The 26,090-nt window shown below is 41.1% G+C and overlaps 1 protein-coding gene across 15 annotated transcripts in view; it reads left to right on the forward strand.

Moving 5' to 3' along the window:
* The window catches only part of PTPRT (protein tyrosine phosphatase receptor type T), a 530,400-nt gene that overhangs the window by 224,146 nt on the left and 280,164 nt on the right, over nucleotides 1–26,090 (forward strand). For all 15 annotated transcript variants that reach the window (XM_072917006.1, XM_030288709.4, XM_030288699.4 and 12 more), the window contains exons 3-4: nucleotides 19,444–19,715; nucleotides 25,698–25,779. In XM_072917006.1, the coding sequence (XP_072773107.1) occupies nucleotides 19,444–19,715; nucleotides 25,698–25,779 (354 nt within the window). The remainder of the gene's footprint in view (nucleotides 1–19,443; nucleotides 19,716–25,697; nucleotides 25,780–26,090) is intronic.

Genomic DNA, 26,090 nt, shown 5'->3' on the forward strand with positions numbered 1-26,090 from the left:
AATAGAGAATTTAAAACCCCTCTGTCTGAATTATTATAATTTTGAAATTAAGGGGCTCTCAGGCAAAGATATGGGAATACGAATAACAGTTATTTACTAGGAAAACTAAAAATGCAAATGCAATAGTACAAACAAAAGCAAACCAGTGCCAGAGTGAGAGCAGGCCCTGTGCCCCTGTGGGTTCCCAGGGTGGCTCAGCCCTCCTGCAGTGCCAGCTGTGCTTCTGCTGGAGCAGGATCCTGCACAAGGGGGGAGATTTCCTCTGGAGCTCCAGGGCTGGGGGAGATGGGCCTGGGCTCCTCTGGGAATGCAGGGGGAAGAAAGCTGCTCCTCTGGGAATGCAGGGGGAAGAAAGCTGCTCCTCTGGGAATGCAGGGGGAAGAAAGCTGCTCCTCTGGGAATGCAGGGGAAGAAAGCTGCTCCTCTGGGAATGCAGGGGGAAGAAAGCTGCTCCTCTGGGAATGCAGGGGGCAAAGGCTGCTGTGGGGTTCCCAGGTCAGATTGTATCCAGGTAGGAATGCTCGGCTCCTCCCCTGGGCACAGCATCTCCCCATGGATGATGGAATTTTCTCAGCCATGCAGGGACACTCAGTGGCCATGGACAGCAGAGATCTCCTGGAGGGAGGATTGGCTGTGGGAGAGATGAAGAAAACTGCCCAGTGAACAGCAGAGAACTGCCCCAGCTCTGACAGATGCTGACAGAACACACAGCCCCAGCCACATCCTGCATCCAAAGAAAGCCGTGCAACCCTGAGCATCCTTGTCTGGAAATTCCCCTGGCATGCTGCTCATGATGCACGGGAGCACCATGCTGAGGAGGGAAACCCAGACATTGTGGCTTGACTTACCCGTGGAACATCTTAGACATCAAAGCTGTGTTGAAATAACAACATCTCTGAGAGCTTGATGAGTAATTAAACTCATTTCAAAGTTACAGGTAAGCAGTGCTTCACATTTTAACACATCTTAGAAGACTCTGACTGTAAAATTGTGTGGTTGAGTACATGGAGTTTCAAAATCATAGAAAGGCTTGGTTTGGAAGGGACCTTAAGGATAATCTAGTTCCAAAAAAAAACCCCAAAAGCCTACAAAATGCTCCAGAACTTGATGCTATGTGGTGTTTTAGATGCCTTTTGATGCTTGGTTCCTAGCAGCACTGTGTATGAAAGAGGCTTGTTCAGCAGTTTCCTAAATAACAAATGGTTAAACAATCTTTTACACTGAGTGTATGAAAAATATTTTAGAGAAAAATAAGTATATTAAAGAGACAAAGAATCCCAGGGGGGTTAAATCTTTAGAAATACAACTCTTAAAACACTGATAGGGAAATGATTGCACGTTGAGTCTGACTTGTTATGGAAATAGGAAGAAATTACACTCCACTGTTCTTCCAAATTAGTCCCCTTGATAGAGGCTGCATGAGTACAAAATAGAAACTCAGCCAAATGGGGCAAATTATCTTAATTTTTGTTAATTCCTTTATACGCTGTCACAACACACTGACTAAAAAAAAATGTTGAACTGTTTAAAATGGTGCAATAATAGATCCAATATTTTAGAAAAAAGGAATAAGATTCTTAAAGATTATATATTTTTTTGAGGACAGATTACGTTTAGCATGTGGCACCTACAGCACTATGAAATCAAAATTTCATAAAGATATCTGTGTTGCAAAAGTAAATCTAGGGCATGTTACCAGTTTGTAGTGGAATATGCTGAGCCTTTGCCTTACAAGAGTGAAATGTATTTGTGTCTCAGGAAAGCACAAGCTGCAAGCGGTGCGTATTCCAAATGGAAAGGTGTGTTTAAAATGGACTGCCTGGAGATTTGGAAATTGGATTCTTCCTTCTAGCATAACTAGGCAAATCTGCAAAGCAATTGCCAGGTGGCAGGACTGCTCAATCTCGGTTCCTCTGCTGGCTCACATCATGGGGTTCTGTGTTAGAGAGCACTGAACAAATGGAAGGAGCTTTGTTTTTCCACAGGTACTTTCTACATTTGCATCCCAATCTGAAGTGTTTCATCTCAGGTACATTTCTTACTCAGCCACTGAAAATGGTGATTGCAGAACTGGTTTGAGCAGAGCATTAAGCAGGACTATCTTAAGATTTGTACTGGTTTTTTTTTTTTTGGTTTTTTTTGGGTTTTTTTTTTAAGTGTTTGTTTTTATGTAGCATCTTCCTAGAGCTGGGAAGGGAACAAGTCTGTGTGTTGAGCAGCACTGAGTCCTTTGTGTGTGGTTAGAGGATCACTAGCCTCTGAGTTATCACAGATCACTGACACAATTAAGATGCCAAACTTGAAGCATCAGTGCATCTCAGTGCTTTATCAAAAACGAGGAGGCAGGCTAAATGCCCTTGCTTTTTTTCCCTGTGTGTGTTTCTTTTTTTTTTTTTTCCTTTTTTTTTTTTTTTTTTTTTTTTTTTGAGAAATGTCAGTAGCTTGAGAACTACTTAAGTTGTCCAGGATCTGATATCATTGCTCCTGACAAATCAATTATCCTGGAAATGCAGTTGGCTACCTGTATGTGCGCTCCCATTTAAAGGGAAATATTCTGGGTTTCATTAGGTTACTCCTCACAGTGAATTTATGATGGCAGTGACCTCTGTGAATGACAAAGTCATGAGCAACTTCTGCACGTTACTCTGATGGTGTGTCAGCAGAACCTCCAAGGCAAAAACTGCTGTTGCCAACCTGTCGTGGCCAAGGAGCTTGGATTTAGATGATCCTTAAGGTCTTTTCCAACCCAGCCTGTTCTGTGATTCTGTGAGAAACATGGAGATAATTTCAGCAGCTGTTTTTCAGGAGTATAAACTTCCTAATTTAGTCTTTATTAGGGTTTAATCTGTGAATGGAGTAATTCTAGCCCTGTGTATGGAGGCCATGTAACACCAGTAGCAGCCAGTCTGTGGAAGGGTCCTCTGGAACAGGAACTGTAAAAGATCTGTCCCAGGGTTTTGCTGTTAACACTGCTTATAACTGCCTTTTTTTTTGACTGTGTTGCAAGCTTAAGTAATGTTAATAAACAAGATTTTGTAATGATCTGTTTTATGTTGAACTATTGGAGGGAAAGATCTTACTCATCTATTCATTTGAAAATGTTTTCTTATTTCTCCTGTGATTTTTTTCACCACAGCTGTCTGGTTGAGTGCAACCTGAAAGACCACAGGGGCACTCAGAGCTCTTTTGGAGTTGCCTTCTTAAGCCAAGATGGTTTAGGTTGAAGTATCTTGCTGATTCTCATGCTACCTCTGTGTTCTTCACAGATCAGAAAAGAGCTCTGAACACTTACCTGACAAATACTTTGAAGATTTGGGGATGTATCTGTAAAAGATAAAGTTAGCAGGATGGTTTTCTTGCATGAAGAGATCTGAGAGCTTTAATCACTTCAGGGAAATATCAGCAACTTGTAACTGTGACATGCAGAGACACACATGTTTATCAAGAGATATTGCTGAATTTCCAGGCATCTCTTTAATGCTTGGTGTGGCATTGTCAAGACAACCAAAGGAATAAGTGACACCAAGTGGCATTTCTAGTGGCAGAAGCACAGTGAATGTCTGTCACACAGTGTATGATTTGGGTAGATCTAATGTACATCCTGAATTACACTATTATTGGCAGTGGATTAAGAACTCTCATGTCCAGAGGCTGACAGGAATCTGGGGTGTGTGTTTGTATGTCTGTATGTGGAGGATGGCATCCATATTCTATTCCTTCAACTCTGTAGGAATTTACAAGTGAAAAGATGAATGAAAATCATCCTGGTTTGCTAGAACTGTTTAAACCATGTTCTAAAAAAGAGCAAGGTGTGGATGTTGGGAAAATCTCCATCCCCAAATCCATACCAGAACAGTGCTGATGTTTGGAACTGTCTGGAACGCAATTCTTCAGTAAGGGTAGAATTTGATATATTAAACTGGGAGGAGTAGGAATATGATCCTGGATTAGATTTGTGTAGTAGAGATTAATGGGAAAACTGAAAGCCTAACTGTGTCTGCATGCTTAGAAGGTCAGGCTGTGTGTAAGAATTTGTGAGCTAACTCAGTGTAAATCCTACAGAAATGGCTTGTTTGTTTGCAAGGCCTTGAGGGGTAATTATTTTTCAGGAATAGATAATCCTACTGAGAAAATGCTTGTTAATAATTTGGCACTGATGCTGATCATGCTGAGTTCGGGGGAAGGTTCATTTGTCTGGGTCATTTAGAGCAGGATCAGAACCCCAGAGAACTGCTCAAGTATGTTTTAATTTGAGTTCCTTCTACTCAAGGTGTTTACAACCTATTTCAACTGCAAAGTGTCGGAATTGTAGCATAAGCCTTGCCTGTGGAAAAATCTCTGTTCCCTTTTGAAGTCCTGCCAGTACTGAAGCTGCATTCGGGTTCTAAAACATGACAGAAGTTTCTGCTTTACCTCTTGGCCATCTGAAAGGCTCTGCTGTAATTGCCTAACATCCAATCAAGCCTCAATGTTTTGTATTGTTCCAAGATGTTTAATTTAGAATTTTAGTTTTTATTCCTATTTATGCCAGGAACATCTCCCAGTATTCTTTGTCTGTTAATGAGCAAAATGTGTAATCCCCCCAAATGTTTTACACCTGCTTAAATTACAGCAATTTTGACAAATAGAATTAGTGAATTGAAAGTGTGTCAGCTTTTTTACTGAAGTACATGCAGATCTTGCCATTGCTTCAAGTGGAAGAACTAAGATGAGCCTGCACACAGGAAACTACTGCCAGCTGTAGTGTGGATCTGGATGTGTTTCAAACACAGAATCATGGTGCTTGGGTTGGTTTGGCCTGGAAGAGACCCCTGAGATCTCGTTCCACTCCTTACCATGGACAGCGACACCTTCCACTGTCCCAAGCCCTGTCCAGCCTGGCCTCAGAACTTCCAGGGATCCAGGGGCAGCCACAGCTTCTCTGGGCACCCTGTGTCAGGGCCTGCCCACCCTCACAGGGAGAAATTTCCTCCTAAAATCTCATCTAACCCTTCCCTCTGACAGCTTAAAACTATTCCCCCATATCCTGTCACTCCAGGCTCTTTTCACAGGTCCCTCTCCAGCTCTCCTGGAGCCCCTTTAGGTTCTGGAAGGGGCTCTAAGGTCTACCCAGGACCTTCTCTTCTCCAGGCTGAGTAGCCCCAAATCTCTCATCCTGTCAAATAAATGTAAACTTTGAGGATAAAAATGGCATTCTACTCTCCAAAATGAAAAGGAGTCTACTAAGAATAATTTCAAACTGTAGTGTAGGGACTTGAAACTGGGGTGAAGAGAGAAGCTCAGAATAAGAATAGGAGAGTCTAGGTTTATTTAAATCTCCTAGTTGCAGGAAATGAGAACTGGTGAGTCAGTGAGAATAGCAGTAATTAGCTGCTTCACTTAGAGGAAAATGCACGCTTCAGAGGCTCTGAATGATTACTTTGCACTAGTGTTAATTCTAGAAATTACTGTGTCTTTTTATGGACCTTTCTGGTGGATGTCAGACTGAGGAAGTGTTGAGCAAACGACTGGTTATCATTTTGGTGAGGAACAACAAGTCTTGGATCATCTGAGGAGATTTTGGAGTGAAGTGGCTGCTTTGCTGATATATTTCTTTCATAGCTGTTTAATTGACCACTAAATAGAAAAGCAGTGGGAATTTTTCCTTTGAAGAAGAGAAAATGGGGATGATTCCAGGAAGCTTGGAGGGAAAATGATTAAAACAATAATAAAAGGATGAATCCATTTAGGGTGGGTCCAGCACAGCAGACTCACCACCAGAACCTTTGCAGAGGAAAACTCTGATTTTCTATTGTGCAGCAATTACTGTCCCAATGTAATAATGTATTTAAACTGGATTTATTTCAGAGCCTTTGAAATACCTTTCAGAGTTTATTATCTAAAGTAATCCTCAGGGGGAAACAAAACTCCCTGTGGGTTTTGAAGGTGAGTGCAGAAAGCAAATAGTCAAAAGTGTCAGAGGGTTCACAACTGATGGCCAAAATGTCCTTCCTAATAATGCATTAAATTCCATTCTGTGAGAAAATATGGACAATTGGATAACTAGAGTATCACTGAGAGAAAAGTTTGGGGAGGTGTGAGGAACTCGAGACAAGCTAAGAGCTCATCAGCTTGAGGTAGGCTGGGGGCAGTTTCTCATAAAGAACTTCTGATTTTTGGTGAACACTATGAGCTCTGCTTACTCTACAAACTCAATGTATTCCTGGCCATCTGAACCAATTATTTTGCTGTGGCAGGAACCACGGGGAAAAGGTGGATTCAGATGGATCAAGGAACTCAGCAGTTTCAATATTTGAAGTTCCCATCCAAGCAGTGATATCAAGTCCATCTGCCATGGCCTGCAGAGCTCAGAATGGCTCTGGTAGTAGCCTGCCCTGTTGGTTTTCAGCAGGAAAATCTGGACCAGAAAATGTGATTCAGTAGATACCATTAATTTCTAATAAAAATTTAACAACATGCACATAACACTGTTTATTTCTAAATGAACTGCAGTCCACGGGAAATAAATCTCTCTGTACTTTTGGGCAATTTAGTAAAAAATGTTTACACAGGCATCCAGCTCAAAAAGCACATGGGAGTAACAGCCTTTGTAGATGCTGGTAATCCTGTTTCTGCCTAATATCAAAAAGACCAAGAAGTGAAACATGATAAAATACTGAAAATGATGTGTCCTTTAAGTGTACTGAGGCTGTTTGATTAAAACAGGGGCATGATATAGTGGCTCAAAGGCAGCATGTTTCAAGCTACTCAAAAAATGCTTTGTTACTAAACACAAGTGTCAAGTTATTTGAGCAAAAATACTTGTCAAGTTTCAGTACTATCAGATGTTTCCTTAAATAATGATTAGACCTCGGTGTAATGATGGATGTAGTTTAATAATCTTTAGTGTTTTTGGATTTCTCTAAGCACAAATACTGTGTTGTGGTGTGAAGCAGTCACCAAATTAATCATTTGATGCAGAAATAGCTGCTATTTGGATTAAATTATTCTGTTATCACAGAAACTTAGGCACCTTCTCTGAACACCAGGACCAGCCACCGTGGGCAACTGAGCTGCTTCAAGCTGGAATTTCCTTTTCTCTTTTTTTTTAAATATAACTCAGAAACATTCAGCTGGACAATGTCCCCCTGAATGGTACAATCCCCTGGAAAAGAGGGTGCTGCAGCAGCCCCCCTGTTCAGGTTGCTGCAGTTCTAACAGGAGTTAAGATAAGCAAACAAACACTGTGTTTAGAAGAAAAATCTGGTGTAATTTAGTTCCCATGGGAATGAGCAAATGCCAGTGATCACAGCTGGGAAAGCCGTGGGCTGGCTGTGGCTCCTTGCCCCTGTGCCAGCACACCCTCACTGGGGCTGCACCAGCCTCTGCTTTGGCACTTTGGAGCTGCTCCTTTTGAGAAATTGTCCTGCTGCCATCCTCTGTGGTGGCTTGTGAGATGGCCTTAATTATTTTTGGACCCACTCTGCCAAATCCCATCCTTGGCTATGCTGCAGCTCTCCCAGAATAGCAGCAGTGACTTCAGCAGCACCCAGTGCTCAGAAACCGAGCTCATCAAAGTTGAAAATTTGGTGCAAAAATAGCTCAGCCTTTGACCTTTAACAAATTCTGAGTTTGGAGCTGTAGTGTTGATTTCTTAGATGTACACAGAAGTGACCATATGGTTAGAGCAGAGTTATGTAAAATTGAAGACACAATTCCTCTTCAGACATCATTTGCTCTGGTTGCCTTTTGGCACTACATTTAATATGTGCTTTCTGTCACAAATAGAAAAGGTAATAATCCCTCTGCAGTCTCCTAGAAAATGTTACATATACAAAACATATGGAAATGTTAGCCGAGTTGCAGAGAACATAAATGTTGGCTGGCAATGGAGCTGCATGCCTGCTAATGAGACATTTAATTCTGGCTGACATGGAAACCGCTCCTAATACTCTAGAATTATGTAATAAAATATATTTAGCTATTTGTCTTTAATGATTAAGCAAACAGAGAGCCCAGTGTATTGAAAATAAATATGTGCCTGAACCGTGGAACTCAGTGCTGCCCAGGAAAGTGATGTTTGCACCAAAATACTTCTGGCAGCTGCCTGGCTGATGCCAAAGGCAATTCAAGAGTGGTTTCCACAAAGCCCTTGTTGGTTCAACCTTTAGGGTCCAACTGGCCCAGCAATTTAGATTTGATGTCAGTTTTAATTAACCACAGCAGCAAGAAGATAAGCACAGTTTATTAACTTGCCACGAGCAGGAAGCTCTGGGTAGAGCTGTCTCAGCTGATGGTCTTGTGAGGCTTTGGAGGCACAGAGGCTTTTTTTAGACACAGTAGACTGGAGCCTGAGAACCTTGAACAACACCAGGGTAACCACCTGAGAGCATTCAACCTCAGCAGCTTCAGAGTAGCCAAATTAAATAAATTCAATTATGAATTATTATTATAATTGTAATTCCTTGTTGTGAACCTGGAGCCATTCACCCATGCACCTCTCACAAATGAGGCTGTAGCCAACAGCTGCTGCATCTTTGGGAAGGGAGAAGGAGGCAGAATTGAGTTTGTAGTCTGTCCTTTATCTTTTAAAATGTTGTTAGAGGAGAGGATTAGGCAAAAATAAAAATATGTGTTCAGAGAAAAAACCGAGCTGGAAAATAAGATCAACACAATATAAAAGTCGAGAACAAAGGCTGCCCTGGCAAAGGACTGTTGTTAAATTTGTAATGGCTTAATTGATCAGCCACTGGATCTGGGTAATGCAGAGCAGTCTATGAGGATAATCATGTGTTATTAGAAGCTGTTTTCTGTGTCTTTTCACCATTACATAAATCAGACCTTCATGGGAGAGAGAACTCTGGAAACCTGACTTTTTAATCCAAATTTTGTGCATGTCATGTACGTTTAAGCATATCAGAATCTGTTTCTGGAGAGTGTTTTTACACTGGGAAACAACAGACTTTTTTGGCTTGCTGCCCCCTCCAAGGGGAGCTGATGTTGCAGTGGCTGAGATGCAGTGATTTAATTATTCAGTTGCTTGTAGTCACCAATCTAAAACATGTGTTCTCTGCATCTGTATCCACCTGGTTGGAGGGATTTTTATTTTTAACCATAGGGTTTTGACAGGATACAGAATTAAATTTTTAGAATAGGCACAGTGTTTGAATACAAAGCTGAGGCACACATAATAAGCAGCAATTACTTGTTCAAAAAGCAGTGACCATTTCCTCTGAACTCCTCTCCTGTTAGTATGGAGAGAGAGAGGTGCATTTGGCAGCAGGTTATGCCCCAGGTCAAATCAGGTGAGGAAGGGATGGTGTTGTGCTGACTCCTGAGCCTTCTTGAGCAGCATCTGTGGGAGAACCTTTGAGCAGAGGTTGTGACTCACGTCCCCAAAATGTCTCTGGGACTTCACTTTCAAGGTTCATCTGCAATAAAGCTCTTGGGTCTTAAGAACAGCAATTTTGATACCATTAAATGAAGATATTATGTTGGAAAATGGCTATTACCCCTATTTTTTATTTGCCCATTTAATTACATAAACATTATTAACTGTTTAAATCAATTGCCTACATTTTACCAAAGTGATTGGTAGGATAAGTGGTTGTCAGGCTACTGGAAACAAAAAGCAAATAAATCTCTTCAGTTTCCAAGGTTTAGTGTACATTTTCATCAGTTTTGAAAGATAATCACATAACAAAATTAAATTTGCAGAGAATTCTTGACTATTTACAGTGAATAGTATGCTTTTTATTACAAATGCCATTACCTGATAGACTGGTGTAACTCCATTGTTAATGGACTCTTTTTTTTTTTTTTAATAACACTGCTGAACAATTTATACCATGTTTATAAATAATAGCATAAGGACACTGTTGAAGGAAACTGCTGCAGTGACCTTAGCAACAGTGAATGCTGGCAATGAGTCTATTAAAAAGGTTTTTCACTGCTGAGATTTATGGAATTGTTTCTGATTCTACAGCACACATAAGTTTTTGCTTCTCACTGAACCCAGGCTCTCAGCTGTGACAATCAGGCTTTTATTACAGAAAAGTTTATAAAATGTGGGAGGAAAATTCTAGAAATAGCAGTGGACTCTCGAGAGAAGCATGAGATATGTTGTGCATGTGGACACCCCATCCCTGGCAGTGCCCAAGGCCAGGCTGGACAGGGCTTGGAGCAGCCTGGGACAGTGGAAGGTGTCCCTGCCCATGGTAAAAGCATGCACTTAAATGTTTTTTAAGGTCCCTTCCAACCCAAATCATTCTGGGCTTCCCTGATACACAGAACAGCTGCCACAAGGCTGTAGCTATAGAGCAAAGGTGTTCTCCTGAATTCTCATGGACAATGATTTGTGTTGTAAATAAAAATGTGAGTTTGTTGGTGGAGAGGAAAATGTGATTGGAGCTCTGATGCTATTCTAGCTGCAGCTCTCCATGGTGATTTTTAAAGAGGAAAGACTGTGCTCTAGAGATGCAGGTGGAAAGCCATGCTGGATCACCTTGCACCACTGGAGTGAGAAATGTTGACGTGAATCTTTGTGATAAACTGTTCAGTGCTTGTTATAGACTAGAAATTATTGATGTCAATGCCTTCAGGAGCTCACTGACTCAACAAATGTCTTAGAACAAATGTCTGGAAGTGCAGTGAAGTATCATTGCTGTGTTTGTGTCCACAGCAATGAGAATTTATTTTTTTGTGCTGATTTTCCACACTGGATCCAACAGGTTTCTATATTGAGTACAGACTACTGGAGACCACTCTGGTCTGTAGCTGAGGCCAGAAACAGGCAATAGAGAAAGAGGTAATATTTCTGTTTTCTGCCTTGTCATTTCTGAGGTGTTGCAGTCAGTTTTCTTGCACTTCTAGATCATACCTTGGTGAAACACTGAGGCAATAAGTCCCTCCTGTGTTTAAAAATTTCCTCTTTGTCTCCTCTGTGTTGGACACTCTGACTCTCCCAAGTGCTACTTGTCATTGCTATTCTTAAGAATTCTGTCTTTGTGTTTCAGTTGTATTGTCTTCAGGCCAATGAAGAATAAAAACATACGTCACTGAGGAAATGATGAAGTCAGAACCTGAGTCCTGAACTTTATCTTTCTATTGCAAATGGCTGTCCTTGTCAAGGCCACAGAATGATGTGACCAAAAGTTGCACAAAATGATACACTGCTAGAAGAATGCTTTTAACAACAGGGAAGCTGCTATTTTTATTATTGATTTAAATTTTCTTGCAAGGTTAAAAAAGATTCCCATTAACAAATGGAGTCCTTCCCAAGTCCCTGCTTCACAGCCTCTTGCAGAAATCCCATTATCCCCCTTAAAGCCCTCTGCTAATTAGGCATTTGTTGGCTTATTTGTCACTTGATCACCTACCATATGGATTTTGTAGTTGAAGAGGGTGTGGTGACTCTGAACCACCAGAAAGTTATTAAAATGTGATTTTTTTTTTCTTTTTAAGCCATGGTGTAGTTTTGTCTTGTTTCTTCTGTCAGGGGTAATTTAATCTTCTCTATCCAGGTTGGTGAAACCTCTACAGTAGATGTTCCTTTCTTCAGCATTAATTCAGGGGGGAGATAAAGGGAAGCTGCCATTTGGCTGGTGACAATTTTGATACCTCAGGTTTTAGCTTTTATATTTTTCAGACTCTGTGCTGCTTTAGTGTGTAGTTCTGAGCTTCATATGAGGGGATGGTGAGCTCTCTGCACAGAGTAGGGAGACAAAACAATTCCTTCTCCAGCTGGGGACCAAGGACAAATGATCCAAATCTCAGGCCCAAGAGCAGAAACAACAGAAGAATGAAGAGAGAAAAGCAAGAAGGATGGTGTTTCAGCTGGACCTGAAATTGGACAATTAATACCAATATGGAAATGGAGCAGAACTTATAAATGTGAGAGACCTTGTCACTGCTCATCCATTTTGTGACCATTTTGGGTTCATATTGGGTGTAGCCTTCATAAGGCAACAATTCTGGGTTGTGAGCACCTTCCAGTGTCTGTGGGTCACCAAGACTTGGACAGCATTTGTAAGAGGAGCATAGTTTGATTGCAAAGCCCAGTGTTTTATGGGCAGCAGTGTCTGGGTGCACACTGAAATGCAGCACTCCTGCTTGACTGGGCAGTGGAATCAGTGGAAAAGTCTGCAGCTGGCAGTTGTGGACCTGTGGGAAACCTGCTTTTCCTAATTCTGAGCATGGTCCCACAATTGTTTGGGTTTAAGTATAAAACAAAAGCGTTGGAAGCTTCTCCCCTCCCAAGGCCTTTTGGAAATGAGCAAACCAGACCCACTTTTGCCACACAGTTCATCTCTCAGGGAGGGCTGGGGAAGTGTTTCTGTCACAATCTTCACTTTAAATATCTACAGCAAATATTTTAAGTAATATGAGATCAGTCTCGTTCTGAGAAGATTTTTCTTACAAAAAAAATATAACATTCATTTCCAGAAGAAAAGCTTTTTACAAATAGTAGACTGTCTCTTTAAAAAGATCTTCCCTATTATCCAACAATTTCCCAAGTGAATGAATTGTCCTCATGAATGATACTGAACTCAACTTGTCATTCATATTCATATTTATCAGTGAATCAAACAGTATCATTGGTAGATTAATTCAGTATGACTCACATTTCAGAATTAAACCCCATGGGTCTGATTTTACCCTAATATGTGGAAGAGGGATGTGGCTATGAGATTTAGAAATTCTGTGTTTGTACAAACACTGTTGTCTGTGGTACATCAGTGAGGGCAAGAGATTTCTGAGCCTTTTACTGGTGTTGTACACAAAAACAGATGTAAAAATGTGGGACGTGTGCAGCAGGTAGGTAATCACAGATTTCATCAAATAAGAACTACAAATTAAGTTACACAATCTTAATGTGCATGGAAATAGTAATTTATTTTCCCCAGCATAATGTATAATCAAACTCCAGAGCTCATTGACAGAGCCTTATTCCTGACTCAACAAAAATGGTGAGAGAAAGATCATTCTGTGGCTAATTAATAAATGGGGTTAACACAGCTTTTGACTTCAAAAAAATCTTTATATTACTGATTGTCAGAAGATTGGAATGGTAAATTCTGCTTCACAGCACCCTGTGAAGAATTCTTATATTCTGCTTAAAGTGGCTGCTTGGCCACTGCTGGAAACCAACTGTGGAGGTAGATGGACTTTTTGTTGTATTATCCACAAACATATTTTGTCACACTCAACATCTGGAGTGTTCAGTGTCTGTTCTGTGCCTTCAGAGTGACTTGGAGGTAGTTTAGAGAGATCTCTTGTTCTGATCTGTGCTTCTGCAGCCATCCCTGTGATAGAGGGATGGATAAAGGGAAAGGATCCCATGCGCTGTCTCTGAGTATTGCAGTGACCCTACCTACTCCTGTCCCCGGGGAATGGAATACTGGGAAAGGGTCAGAGCACTCCTGCAAAGCAAAGCCTCACCTCACAAATCCTTTCCTACCAGGATGGGATCAGGAGTACTGAGTTAGTTTGTACCACAGCAGGTGCCTGGAGGATGAGAGACATAGTCTCTAACTGGAATTGAGAGGTTTTGGGCTGAATAAAAGGGGAAAAAATCTGAGGGCAGTCAAGCTGTGGAGGAAGTTTTCCAGAGGGGATGGGCAATCCTCTGGGGAGGTGTGGAAGGCTCAGTGGTAAGCTCAGGGCTGATCCTGCTTTGAGCAGGGCTTGGCCTGAGGCCCCTTCAGCCCAGATTATCCCATGTTGCTTTCTTCTGCCTTAACAAGTACAGGTGCCAGACTGACTTTCTGAGAGATAGAGTTGTTCTTTGGCAACAAACACAACTGTGTCTGAAAACAGGCTGCTGCACCTGCTGGAATCCCACGTCTCTATGTCGGGAAGAGTCTGCTCTTTAAAACAACACCGTACACCTGGCTTTGGTGTTCAGGCTTTTAGAAGGCTCATTTTGCAGCGCAGCATTTTGACAGCTTCTTTTTCAAGTCTTTCCTGGTTGCTGTAATTTGACTTTTGAAGCTGCTCAGCTCTTCAAAGCCAGCAGTGAGACAGCACCAGCCAAGCTCTGCCGGGCGCTGCCGGCGGCTCCGCGGTGCCTCGTTCCTTCAGCTGTCATTTGTCAGAGCACACTCGTGTAAACTTAATGAACAATGTGCAAAGCCATTAAAAACTCAGTTACGGCCTTCTCTTTACTGCAGACGTGAGAGAAGGCAGACATAAAGTGCTGATGTGTAAACACAATAGCCACCATCTGCTGCAGAGCGGCGTTTCGGCTCCAGAAACAGGAGCTGTGTTGCAGATGCATCAATAATAGGACGCTTATCAAGGCATCATTATCCGTCAAGCAGGGGAAAAATTGAAATTTATGGCCAGCTAGAGAGCACTTCATGGTTTAATTCTCCAATTTTCGATGGTATGTTTAATAACTAGGAGAGAGTGGCGTTTTATGTTTCTGCCGTTGGAAAGGATTTTTGAAAATGAATTTATTTACAGTCTCCCCATCTTCCTTGCTTCTGACTGATCTTAGCATAACACATTCATTTTTACATAGTCAGGATAAAACCAGCAAGATATTAATGAATTTAACCTGTTGATCCAAGAACACCATGTTTAATTGACCTTATGCTCAATCTGCTTGAATGAGCTTATATTTTTCTGTCAAATAAACATAAAGAACAACTTTTATCCAGCATAGATAATTTTTTCCCCAAATTTCTTTTTTTTTTCAGTTTAGTGTAGACTCGGAAACATGAACTTTTGTAAGGAAGTAAATAAAACAATGAAACTCAATGATATTTTGTTTCTTTTTTTCCCAAATTGGATATGCAACAGCCTAAACAAGAGTTTCTCCAAGATACCTTTTGTTTTATTCATATTCTTGCCTGGAGACATTCAGGAGGCTTTCAGTCATCTTTTAGTCAATAATTTCCATTTGTGACATGTTAATTCATTCCTTAGTCCTTTGTATGAGTGAAAACTGTGACAAGTGATTTGTTGGTGCCAGACCAGATTGTCTCTCTTTTATTTGCACATATAGGCCTATAAACTGAGAATAAGTCCCATCAGCTTCAGCTCTGTGCTCAGCCTAAAGAAGGCTGTCAGACCCTAAATCACAATATGTCAATTTTCATTAAGGATAACGAGGAAAACCACATTTATCTTTAAAAGGCTGGCTTGTCTTTTATTTATTTTCTCCTGGTGGGAGCTGTTTTCATGACCTCTCACCTACTCCTAAGTGATGGATCTTGCCCACACAAGTTCCACAGACAAATTTGGAAATTAGTGAGAGGACAGTGGATCTCATCTGTTGATCTTGAAGCATGCAGAGCCACTTTGTGAAGGTCCTAGAGTACATGATACCTGCTCAAGTTCACACTGTAAAAATAGAAATAAAAATATGTCTATTTGGGGCCAATATGTAGGATATGGTATAGTGTATCATTTATTCATAGTTGAATTTTATATTAAATATTAATACATATATCTGTGTATATATATAATATATAAATATAACATGTATAAATATAATATATATAATATATATATTATATTTTATATATATATATAAATATTTTGAGGTCTTCCTCTGGATCCTGTGGGGTGAGCTGTGCCTGGGGTATCCCAGGGAACGGTTTGTGGGGGAAGCTGCCACTCCAAGGATTTGCAGAAACAAAGGACTGTGGTAGAGTTCTTAGGGGAAAAATCCCTTTAAACAAGGTGGGAGTTCTTTTCTGTGGCAGAGATGGCTCTGTAAGTGGAAATTTTTTATTTTATCTGGTAATACTTCTTATCAGGACTTTTCCTGAGAAAGTTCTGTTTCATATAGGATTTCCTCTACACACATTGTATTTAAAAACTCATATTATAAATAAGAAGCTGGGAATAATTTATCCATGACAATTGTTTGCAAGGTTATTTTTTCAGTAATTAGGACTAATTATTTTGATAAGTTCTTTTTGGTGGATGGGTATTCTTGTTGGTGTTGTCAGGGGCTGGATTGAGGCTCCCCACTCTCCCCAGAATTGTCAGCAGTTGCACAAAAGGCCATGAATAACTTGTGATTCATTATTTTGTGGGTGGTGAAAAATAAAATTGTAATTTTTGCTTGGAATTTTTTATAAAAGCTGATGTTTTTTCTCCCAGAGGAAAGCTCGTTATGTTTATATATGGATCTGTAAAAGTGAAATACTCCCTAACTTTTGCTGTCATTGAAGCACTTACCTCCCCCAGTGCAGTTCAGGGCTGTATTGTGTTAGACACAGCACAGATCAGAGCAGTTCTTTAGGGCAGGATAATCTACATATTATCCAAATTAAAAAGAGAAAAGTTGAGAGGCGTGCCCAGAGGTGGAATGCTGTGCCAGGTGCTGTGCAATCAATTATGGTGTAAAAATCCCTTTTCCTGGGTGCCTCCCCAGTGTGGGAGGCACTTGGTCAAAAACCTTGTGAATGCACAAGAGCTCTGCTGTTCTTGGAGTGATTCTGGGTGGCACCTGCCTCCTCCAGGATGGGATCTGGCACTTGGACAGCTTGTCTTCACTGTTCCAGTGGCTCGGAAACGCCTCAGGCAGAGCATTTCACAGCAGCTGCTGGACTCCTCCAGACTGTGGCACACTTACTCAGCAGTTTTTCAGCATTTTCCCTCCCAAATTCTCTGCAGAAGAGTGGCTCTTGCAGTGTTTCTGACAGAGATCCTGGAATCCTAAAATGGGTTGGGTTGGGAAGGATCTTAAAGCCAATTCAATCCCACCCCTGCCATGGCCAGGGACACCTTCCACGCTCCCAGGTTGCTCCAAGCCAAATCCAGCCTGGCCTTGGGCATTGCCAGGGATCCAGGGGCAGCCACAGCTTCTCTGGGCACCTGTGCCAGGGCCTCAGCATTCTCACAGGGAACAATTCCTTCCCAGTTTCCAATCTAAATCTCCCCTCCTTTGGCTTAAAGCCATTCCCTCTTGTCCTGTCCCTCCATTCCTTGTCCCCAGTCGCTCTCCAGCTCTCCTGGAGGCCCTTTAAGACCTTGGAAGGTGCTCTAAGGTCTCTCTGGAACCTTCTCTTCTCCAGGTGAAAGCCCCCAGCTCTCCCATCCTGGCTCCAGAGCAGAGGGGCTCCAGCCCTGGTGGATCTGGGTGTCACAATCAGCCTGCCCAAACCTGGCTGTGTCAGGTTCCCAGCCTGCTGCCTCAGCTGAGGGGCTGGGCTGCCTCTCCAGGCCTGCTGGCACCTGTGCTGCTGATAATAAATGCCCTCAGGTCAGAGGAACAGAACCCAAACTTCAGTTTCTCAAAAGTTTAGTTTATATGAATAGTTTTTTAAGAGTAGTGTGTATACATTACATGCTGAAGAAGGGGATTTTATGGTTGACAGGGAGCAGAGTTACATCAGCAATGGGCATTTGTCAGGATCCTAATTTTTAGACAGAAACCAGAAAGTTTGGATTCAACTCTAACATTTCTCAAGTCCTCGCTGTGAATCTAGAATTTTTTGATTTGGGACCATTTTGTTTTTTGTTTTTCCTTCATTTCCACTGAAAGGCAGCATTGCCATAGACCATCTTGCTTAGATACATTTTCTTAGTCTCTTGCTCTTCCCCAGCTGTGCTTGCATTGCTGTGGAATTTTCCAAGGTCTTTAGAGTGTGTAACTTTATTTATTCTTTTTTTAAGATTGACTTCCTCCTGTCAATCCTTTACAAAATGAATATATATCATATAAACACAGGGGGGAAAATCTTCTGATGGAAAGTTGCTTGTAGCTGTTACAAATTTATAACATATGACTGTTCACTGCACAGAATTGATCCAAATGTTTGCCTGGCTCATCTGAGTCACCTGCTCTGGTGAGGAAAAGGGAAAGTCGATAGGTCAGAAGTGAGGCAGAGCTTTTCAAACTCAATCTTCTGTGAACTGCAAGAGGCCAGCAGACAAACACATCTGCAGTGTGGCTTGGCAGCAGCATCAGAGCCAGGAGTGTCAAGTGGCTGTGTTTGATTAAAAATTATCATGCCTGGCTGCTGACACACAGCTTCCCCCTGCCCCATCCCAGTGTTTTGTTTAGTTCTTTCTGAGTGTGAGTGTCTGCACCCACATAAAGGAGATCCTGTAACCAGAACTGAATCAAATAACTCTCATCGTGTTCTCCCTTATTGCTGACATTTGTCACCTTGATGCATCTGTGAGGAGATGAGTGGAGACACAATGTGCTATAAAATAACTGCTTGATGAATCCAAATATGAGTTCAACATGGAGTGCCACGGTTAATATGATGCAGACTTCCAGGTTAACAAACTCATAAATTGCCTCAGTATACATTTCCCTCCCTAAATTCAGCCTACCCTTTCCTCCCACAAGAATTATTGTCCTGTTGCATTATTACAAGTAAAGATGTTGCTGTTCTGTCGACAACCCTCACTTGATTGGGCTCTGAAAATTGTGGTTTTCTTAGCATGACCTTCAAATATTCAGGTGCCAGGGTTCACAGGTATGGACTGGAATGAAGGGTGTTGGTTGATGCAGGCAAATATCAGCTGAGAGCTTGCTCTATTGTAATTTCTGTGTTGAATCACAGAATTGTTAAGGTTGAAAATTACTTTTATAGATCATCAAATCAACCATCAACCCAACATCATGCTCACCAGTAAACCACATCCTCAAGCACCACATACACATTTCTTTAACACTTCCAGGGATGGTGACTCCACAGTCTGTTCCAGTGCTTTCCAACACTTCCCATGAAGAATTTTTTTCCTAATACCCAATCCAAACCTCCCCTAGTGCAATTTGAGGCGATTTCCTCTCATCCTGTCACTTGTTACCTTGTATTGAATGTGCCCTTGGGGCGTGGTGTGCAGCAGGAGAACCTGGTTGTTGCTTGAAGTGGGAATATGCTTTTGTTTAGTGACTGCGTGATCACAAGGTGATAAAATAATACAAGCAAGGCAGCATTTCTATTTTGATTTGCAAGTTATTTAATTAAAGTGGTTCTAGCTAGTCTGAATCTACTGGTGTATACACCCTGCAATTTTAATAACTTTTCTCTCCCTAACAACTGGCACCAAACAGCTGCTTCCTTCAGAGGAATTTTGTGGCTTGTGAGGGAACTACTGACTTTTTGGAGCTGTTTACTGTGGGACTCAGATTCAGTCAAAGAGAGAAACGGAGAGTTTCTAGCCAGGCAGAAGCCTGGGAAAGAGCTGGAGAAAAATGTAAATAATTCTTTATCTCTCTTGTTTTTCACATTGTTTATAGTTAAGTTCTATCACTGTGCATCAAGCACTTTGCACCAATGGTGTGGCTGGTTTTCACTCCAGAACCAATGGAGTTGGTCGTTATGAAGCTCAGTATAAAAGAACAGTGTATTTTGAATAAACCAGAGTTTTACTCTCAGCAGCCTTCTGGTCAGTGTCTTCTCATTGCCGTCCTGCCTCAACAGCGACAGTTTACATCAAAAAACCAAGAAAACCCACCCTTTATTCTCTTTTTCCTTTGCTCTGCAGGCTCCTTCATGATGGTGAACAGCTCTGGGCGAGCATCAGGGCAGAAAGCTCACCTGCTGCTGCCCACGCTGAAGGAGAATGACACCCACTGCATCGACTTCCACTATTACCTGTCCAGCCGGGACCGCTCCAGCCCCGGCTCCCTCAACGTCTACGTCAAGGTCAACGGGGGCCCCCAGGGCAACCCCATCTGGAACGTGTCAGGGGTGGTGACCGAAGGCTGGGTGAAGGCAGAGCTGGCCATCAGCACCTTCTGGCCACATTTCTATCAGGTAGGGCTTTGTGATATTTTTCCCCCTCTCTCTCTCTCTCCTTTGGATGTCTATTGTTAGTTTTGAAAACGACACTTCCCTCCCTGAATTTTCCTGTCAGGATGAATTCACCTATAGTGGATATATAGGCAGCTTGACATATTTCTTTCCTCCTCACTTTTTTCTTTAGTTGTTGGCAGGCCACGGACTGATGGAGGGGAGGCAATTATTGACAGGACCCACTTGTTCATGCGGAAATTGCCACTTGTATTTGCACTTTCTGTGGCACTGTGTGACTGCAAACAAAACAGTTTCTGGATATGTATCTGTACGCTGCATAAAGCTCCCTGAATTATTTTTGGACCTTGGTTGGTTCCATAAGAAGAAACATTTTTTGACTTGGCTTTGCAACTTGTGCCCATACCAGGGGTATAAGGACATAAGGTAATAATAAAGTTTTGTACCACAGTATCATATGTGGATATTCTTCACTAGATCCTCAGTTCCTCCTCTTTCTAGCACAGCTTTATTCATTCTGTTAGGAGATAATGTTTTTTACACAAGGACAAAGCCAAGGAATGTAATGGCTATGCTATTTTTTGGTTATATTAGTTTTACACCAACTTATTAGTTATCTGTCTTAAACTTCATGTGGCAACTTTGCAGCCATTGTTTTAATTTCAGTTAGATAATTTGCACACAATGGATTCACATACTGCTTTTTATTTGTTGAAGAGGTCCTTTTGTCTTGTTTTATATTCAAGACACACACCAGAAAAAAAAAAAAAAAAAAAAAAAAAAAAAAAAAAAAAGGCTGGGAGGTAATTGCATCCTAAACCTTGCAGGAGATTTGATGTCCATGTGATACTAGTGATACTAATAAAAGCCATGAGTGAGACAGGCACTGAGATAGAATGAACTATGAAAATGCAGCAAATAGTCTGTGTATAAAGAACAGCAGGTAGAAAAGCCTCTCTTTTTTTTGCTTCTAATAACTGGGTAGGAGGTCTGTAAAATCTGAGCTGGAGGAAGATGCTTTAATGTTCTGCCTCTGAAAGAGCTGTGGATACCAGCAGAATCCACAGAGTGCACCAGGAGGGCGAGAGGGAAGGATAAAGAGATGCAAATGAGTGGAAAATGGTGTTTTAAGGGCAGTGCACAACTTGTGACTGTTCTGAAGGCACACTGGAGTGCTGCTGCTCCATTCCTATTAACATGATCCTGGGCATGAAGTAGAATTTGCTTCATCGTAGGTGCTCCACAGAGATAACAGAAATGATCTTTCACCCAGAAAATCAGTGCTTGAAAAACCTGCAAAAGGCAGTCTGATCTCGCACTAAGAGGGATCCTGCTCTCAGATATATCAATAGGAGGCTTCCTGAGCCTCACTTAGGTCTTTTACAAGTACTTTGGCAGGTCAAGTTTGCTTTCCTTGGGCAAAAGAATCCTTTAAATCTAACAAGAATTTTCTACTGAAGCACAAAAATTAATGGTTTGGAAGGCAGCAGTACCTACTCAGGAGTAGTTCCTTACTAGAAAATGCAAGGAGCTTCCTTAAATTTGTGTTGAGTGAGAGGGATGCCTTCTGGTGATCCTTGTATTTTTGTTCCTTAAGCATGCCTTCTAAAATTTGAGATCCTGGATATTATATTTTTGTTTTGGATATTATATTTTTGTTCCTTAAGCATGGCTTTTAAAATTTGAGATCCTGGATATTATCCTGGATATGAGGGTCTAGTAGACTGATTTCAGCCTCTGGTTTTATAAATCAGCTTGTTAGTAGTCTATAGCCCTGTGAGTTTCTACATTTAAGCAAAGTTTAAGAAAAAATAAAAAGAAAAAAGAGAACTTGAAGCTTGCAAAAATGAAGAGGAAAAGCCTAAAGTAACACTTCTGCCTAAATAAGTCCAGACAAAACTTTGGTGTGTTGCTGCCTGAGGAGTGTCTCGTTCTTCACACTTATGATCTAGAATGTGCCATTGCAGTGTTATTTAATAAAATCCTGGGTGGGCTTGTGTTAGAAGGAAACCCAAAGATCATCTCATTCCAGCCCTTGCCATGGGCAGGGACACCTTCAACTATCCCAGGGTGCTCCCAGCCCTGTCCAACCTGGCCTTGGGCACTTCCAGGGATCCAGGGGCAGCCCCAGCTTCTCTGGGCACCTGTGCCAGGGCCTGCCCACCCTCACACTTGCCAATACTTTGTCAGCTTTAAATCAAAATTGCATTCTTGGAGAACTCTCTGTACACAAGAGGCCTGACAGCCTGTTCTGTATTTTGAAAAGATCATGCAAAACCAACATTTTCTCTAAATATTGAACTCTGCATCAGGCAAAATGTCAATTATCCTCCTAATGCACAGAAACCACACCATCCTGGACTGGGATGTGCACCAAAAATTCAGCCAGGCAGAACAATCTGAAGCTCTCTGCCCTGGTCTGAGGCTTTGTCAAGTACTTTGAACTTTGGAGCTGTGGCTAGTGGAAGACTGGTATCCAAAGCAGTTGCCAGAGGTCGTGTTTAGGTCTGGCAGTTCTGTGCGAGGGTCCTAGGAGTCATCTGGCTGCAGAAGCACTTAGCTGAGATAGAAACATGGGGAGATTTATCATGTCTACCCTGGATACCCTGGAGTTACTTGTACTTGGACTCTCAGCCTGCAAATGTTTTCCAGCGTAGTGAGAAAAAGCTCTAATGGCTCTTGGAGAAAGGTAATACGTGTAATCTTGAATTACTGCTTGCCATAAGGATGAACTCAGTCCCAGAATGCACCAAGGGCAGCAGTAGAGCCTGCCAGGAAGGTGTTTTTTTGATGTACAGCAAGGAGTGTTATTGATCCATGCCTGGAGAAAACTGTTGTAGCACGACAGATGAGCTGGGCTAGGCTGCTAACACAGACATTGTTGGTAAATCACAGCGCTGGAACGGGGGCTTGTTCCGTGGGAAGGAAACATGAAATTACTTTGTATTTGCAGAACTCAGGAGCATTTAGGAATGCTTTTTTTAAGAGTGAAGCTTTGTATTTTGTCAACTTTTGTATTTTATATTTTGTCAATATTTTGTATTAATTTCTGTGGAGTTGTTTAGATATAAAGCATTATTAATTGCTAAACATTGCCTGTCTCAACCATCATGCTGCATTTCCAACTGAATTTAAAAGGACAAGAGCAATACTGAGCATGGGATTTGCAGAAATGGGCTCCATAAACATTTATTCCTGACTTTTCCCCATGTTTGGTCTCAGGTCCCAGTCTTCAGGAAAGCCTGAGTGTTTCTGTGCTTCTCACTTTGATTGGGATGAAATCCTTCAAAATATACAAAAAGACAATAATGTGTAAGTTTGAACTGGGAAAGGACAAGAATACCTGAGTGTAAAGCAGAATAGAATGAAATAGTCAAACAATATTGCTTGAATTGAGAAGAGTCCTCTACTCAGTGGATTCTGCACCAGTGGACAGGGATTTTTTAGAGGCTGAGTTGGTTATTATTGAGTTAGATTGTGCTGTATAAAAGACCCTGCACATGTTGGTAATTAACCAAAGCCAATTCTCTGTGTGTTGGTTCTTACTTTTGCCACCCACTCATACCTAATGCCAGTGCCTTGGAGAACTTATCAAGTTCTTGACTTGTAGATAATTGAAAATTACTTTGTTGTAGTTTATGACTTTTCACAAAAGTAAAACTAAAATAAGATTTTGTAGCTGTAATGTTGCACTTCAATTCAGGTCTGAAGGGAATTTCAGTAGAGCCTTGCATGACCTTCCCAGTAAATGTAATTTTTATCATGAATGATATTTAATTGCTAAAGTAATTATAACTTCCATACCAAAGACTCCTATTTTATACTCTTATTTTATACAGCCCCTAAAAAGCCTATCAAGGACCTTAATAGCACAAAACACTTGCTAATGGTTTTTGCATTATTTTATCTTCCAGTGGCTTGCTTCTTCCTAGTATTTCCTGGGCAGCCTAATTGTTGTCCAGTCCCCTCTGGAGGGGAAATTTTTTTCTACATATTATTAGCTCCTGAGCTTTTCTTAGCTTGTCTTTGCCTGTTTTTATGCCTTTTTTTCCTGATGGATTTATTTCAGGAGATCTCACATATGGCTGTGTTTTGAATTGGGGGAAGAGATCTTAGGAAGTCCTGAAAACATGAGAAAAAAACATGTTCTGGAAGCCCAAATGCAAAGAAAAATGAATGACAGCAATTCTGTAGTTAGGAAGGATATTTTTGGTCTGTTTCCATCCAGGGCAATATTTGGACAGTTGAACCTTTTACTGTGTTAAATCTTTTGATGAAGGAGATAAAGAAGAGACTGAACAGTGACAGACTGGAAATGCCAGCTTTTATTTAGAACAAAAAAAACCTGTTGAAAACAGGTTTTAATTAGTCAACTCTGTGTTCCAGTAGAGAATTTTATATGGAATGCCTAGAATACTTTCTCCTATGGAACAAGTAGCTGCACCAGAACACTGCTCTGATGGCAGTAACTGTAATTAACACACAGAGTTGGAAACCTGATTGTTTACTCATGCAAAAATCAGCAATCCACTACAGTGTGAGTGTTGCTTTAGGCAGATGGAGTGAGACAGGGAATTTCCCTTCCATCTGTAGAGGACAGCACCCATTCCTTCTCCACCCATACATTTTTTAATGTGGTGAAGGACAGCACTTTGTTCTTTGGGAAGAGAATCAGTGATTTGGGAAGTAGCATCATTGATTATTCAACATCAGAATGCTTTAAAAAAAAAAAATTATTATTATTATTATTATTATTATTATTATTATTATTATTACTACTACTACTATTATTATAGCTTGACATTTCAAAACTTTCTTGTTCCTTGTAGAGTCGGTGTATGACTTAGGTTGGAAACGACCCATAAGGATCATTAAATCAACTCCCTGCTCCTCTGAAAACTCAACCATGTGGCTTAGAGTGTCCTCCAGATGCTGCATGAACTATGCCAGGCTGGTGCTGTGTTCATTGCACAGATCTCCCTCCCACTGAAAAACCTTCTCCCAGTGCCCAACCTGAGCTTGTCCTGACTCAGTTTTCTTCCATTTCCCCTTTTTCTGTTGCTGGTTCCCAGAGTGAGATCTGCACCTTCCCCTCCAGTGTCCCACTTTCCAAAAATTAACTTTTTTTTGATGATCTTTTTATTAGATTTTTAGGTTTTGTTGTTTGGTTTTGTTATTTTTCTCTGCACTGCTGATTTTTTGATAGTCCATATATTTTTATAACAAGATACTTCAGGGCAGTTTTCCAGGTAAAAATCACAAGCCCATACAGAAGAATGAGATTTTTATTCATCTGTGATGGAATACCTGATTATGAAATGTTTTCATAATCCAGGTACACAAATGAAAAAGAGAAAGTTTGTTAATGTACCATTAATGAAGAGAAATTGTACACATGGTTTTTAAGAATATTCCTCTTCAGATCATGTTAGTGGAATCCAGGGAGAGACAGAAACAACATCAATGCATCCAGGAAAATCTAATTTCAGTCCAGAATCCAGTGTCATCCTTTGCTTGGAATTTACTTCCTAATTCTGCAGGGGCCTGCAGAGTGGATCAGGGTTTTCTCCAGAAGAATCCCATGCAGGGTCACTGATCCAGGAAGAGAATTTTCAATTCAATTTTTGAGAAATTTCAATTTTCAAGGCATACTGAGAACAAGATAGCAAATTATTACCCACTTTTTGTTCTTGGACTGGTATTTAAGTGAATATACGTGTGTTCATATACCCAGGACACTTTTTGCTTTTCCAAATCAGAGATGCACAGAGCTGTCTTTAATCCTATTGAAAGTTGCTTTAATCCTTTGTTTTGCTTCCCCAACAGATTTGATGTTGCATTCACACACTGAATTGCCCTGGTATCCCTTCATTGTTAATAAAATGCCTTGAATGACTCAGACGTGGAATAACAGCAGAATGTGGTGACTGCTGAAATTACTGATGTAAATGTTCTTTCTCAATTTTTTTTTCTTTTGTATTTCAGGTGATATTTGAATCTGTCTCTTTGAAAGGACACCCTGGGTACATAGCTGTGGATGAAGTCAGAGTCCTCGCCCACCCCTGCAGTGAGTACTCTTTATTTTTCTGCCTGTACCAGCCTGGTGTAGGCCACAGTTTGTAGTCTAAAGGAGAGATTTACCCAGTTGGGTCAGCACTAAAATGTCTTGTCTTCCTCTAAGACCTCTAAGGACAGTCAGCCTTGCTTAATTACCTACTTTTCAAGTTGTACAAAAGGCAAAGCTGCTCTTGGTTTACGGCTACTGGAATTCTCTCTTCTTTACTTGCTAATAAACTGATTTTTTTTTATTTCTTAATCTTATTGCTGTAGAAAACAATCTAAAATGCTTCTCATAACAACCAGTGTGGTTAACTTCTG

The sequence above is a fragment of the Taeniopygia guttata genome, chromosome 20, assembly GCF_048771995.1.
Source record: "Taeniopygia guttata chromosome 20, bTaeGut7.mat, whole genome shotgun sequence".
Classification (NCBI taxonomy): domain Eukaryota; kingdom Metazoa; phylum Chordata; class Aves; order Passeriformes; family Estrildidae; genus Taeniopygia; species Taeniopygia guttata.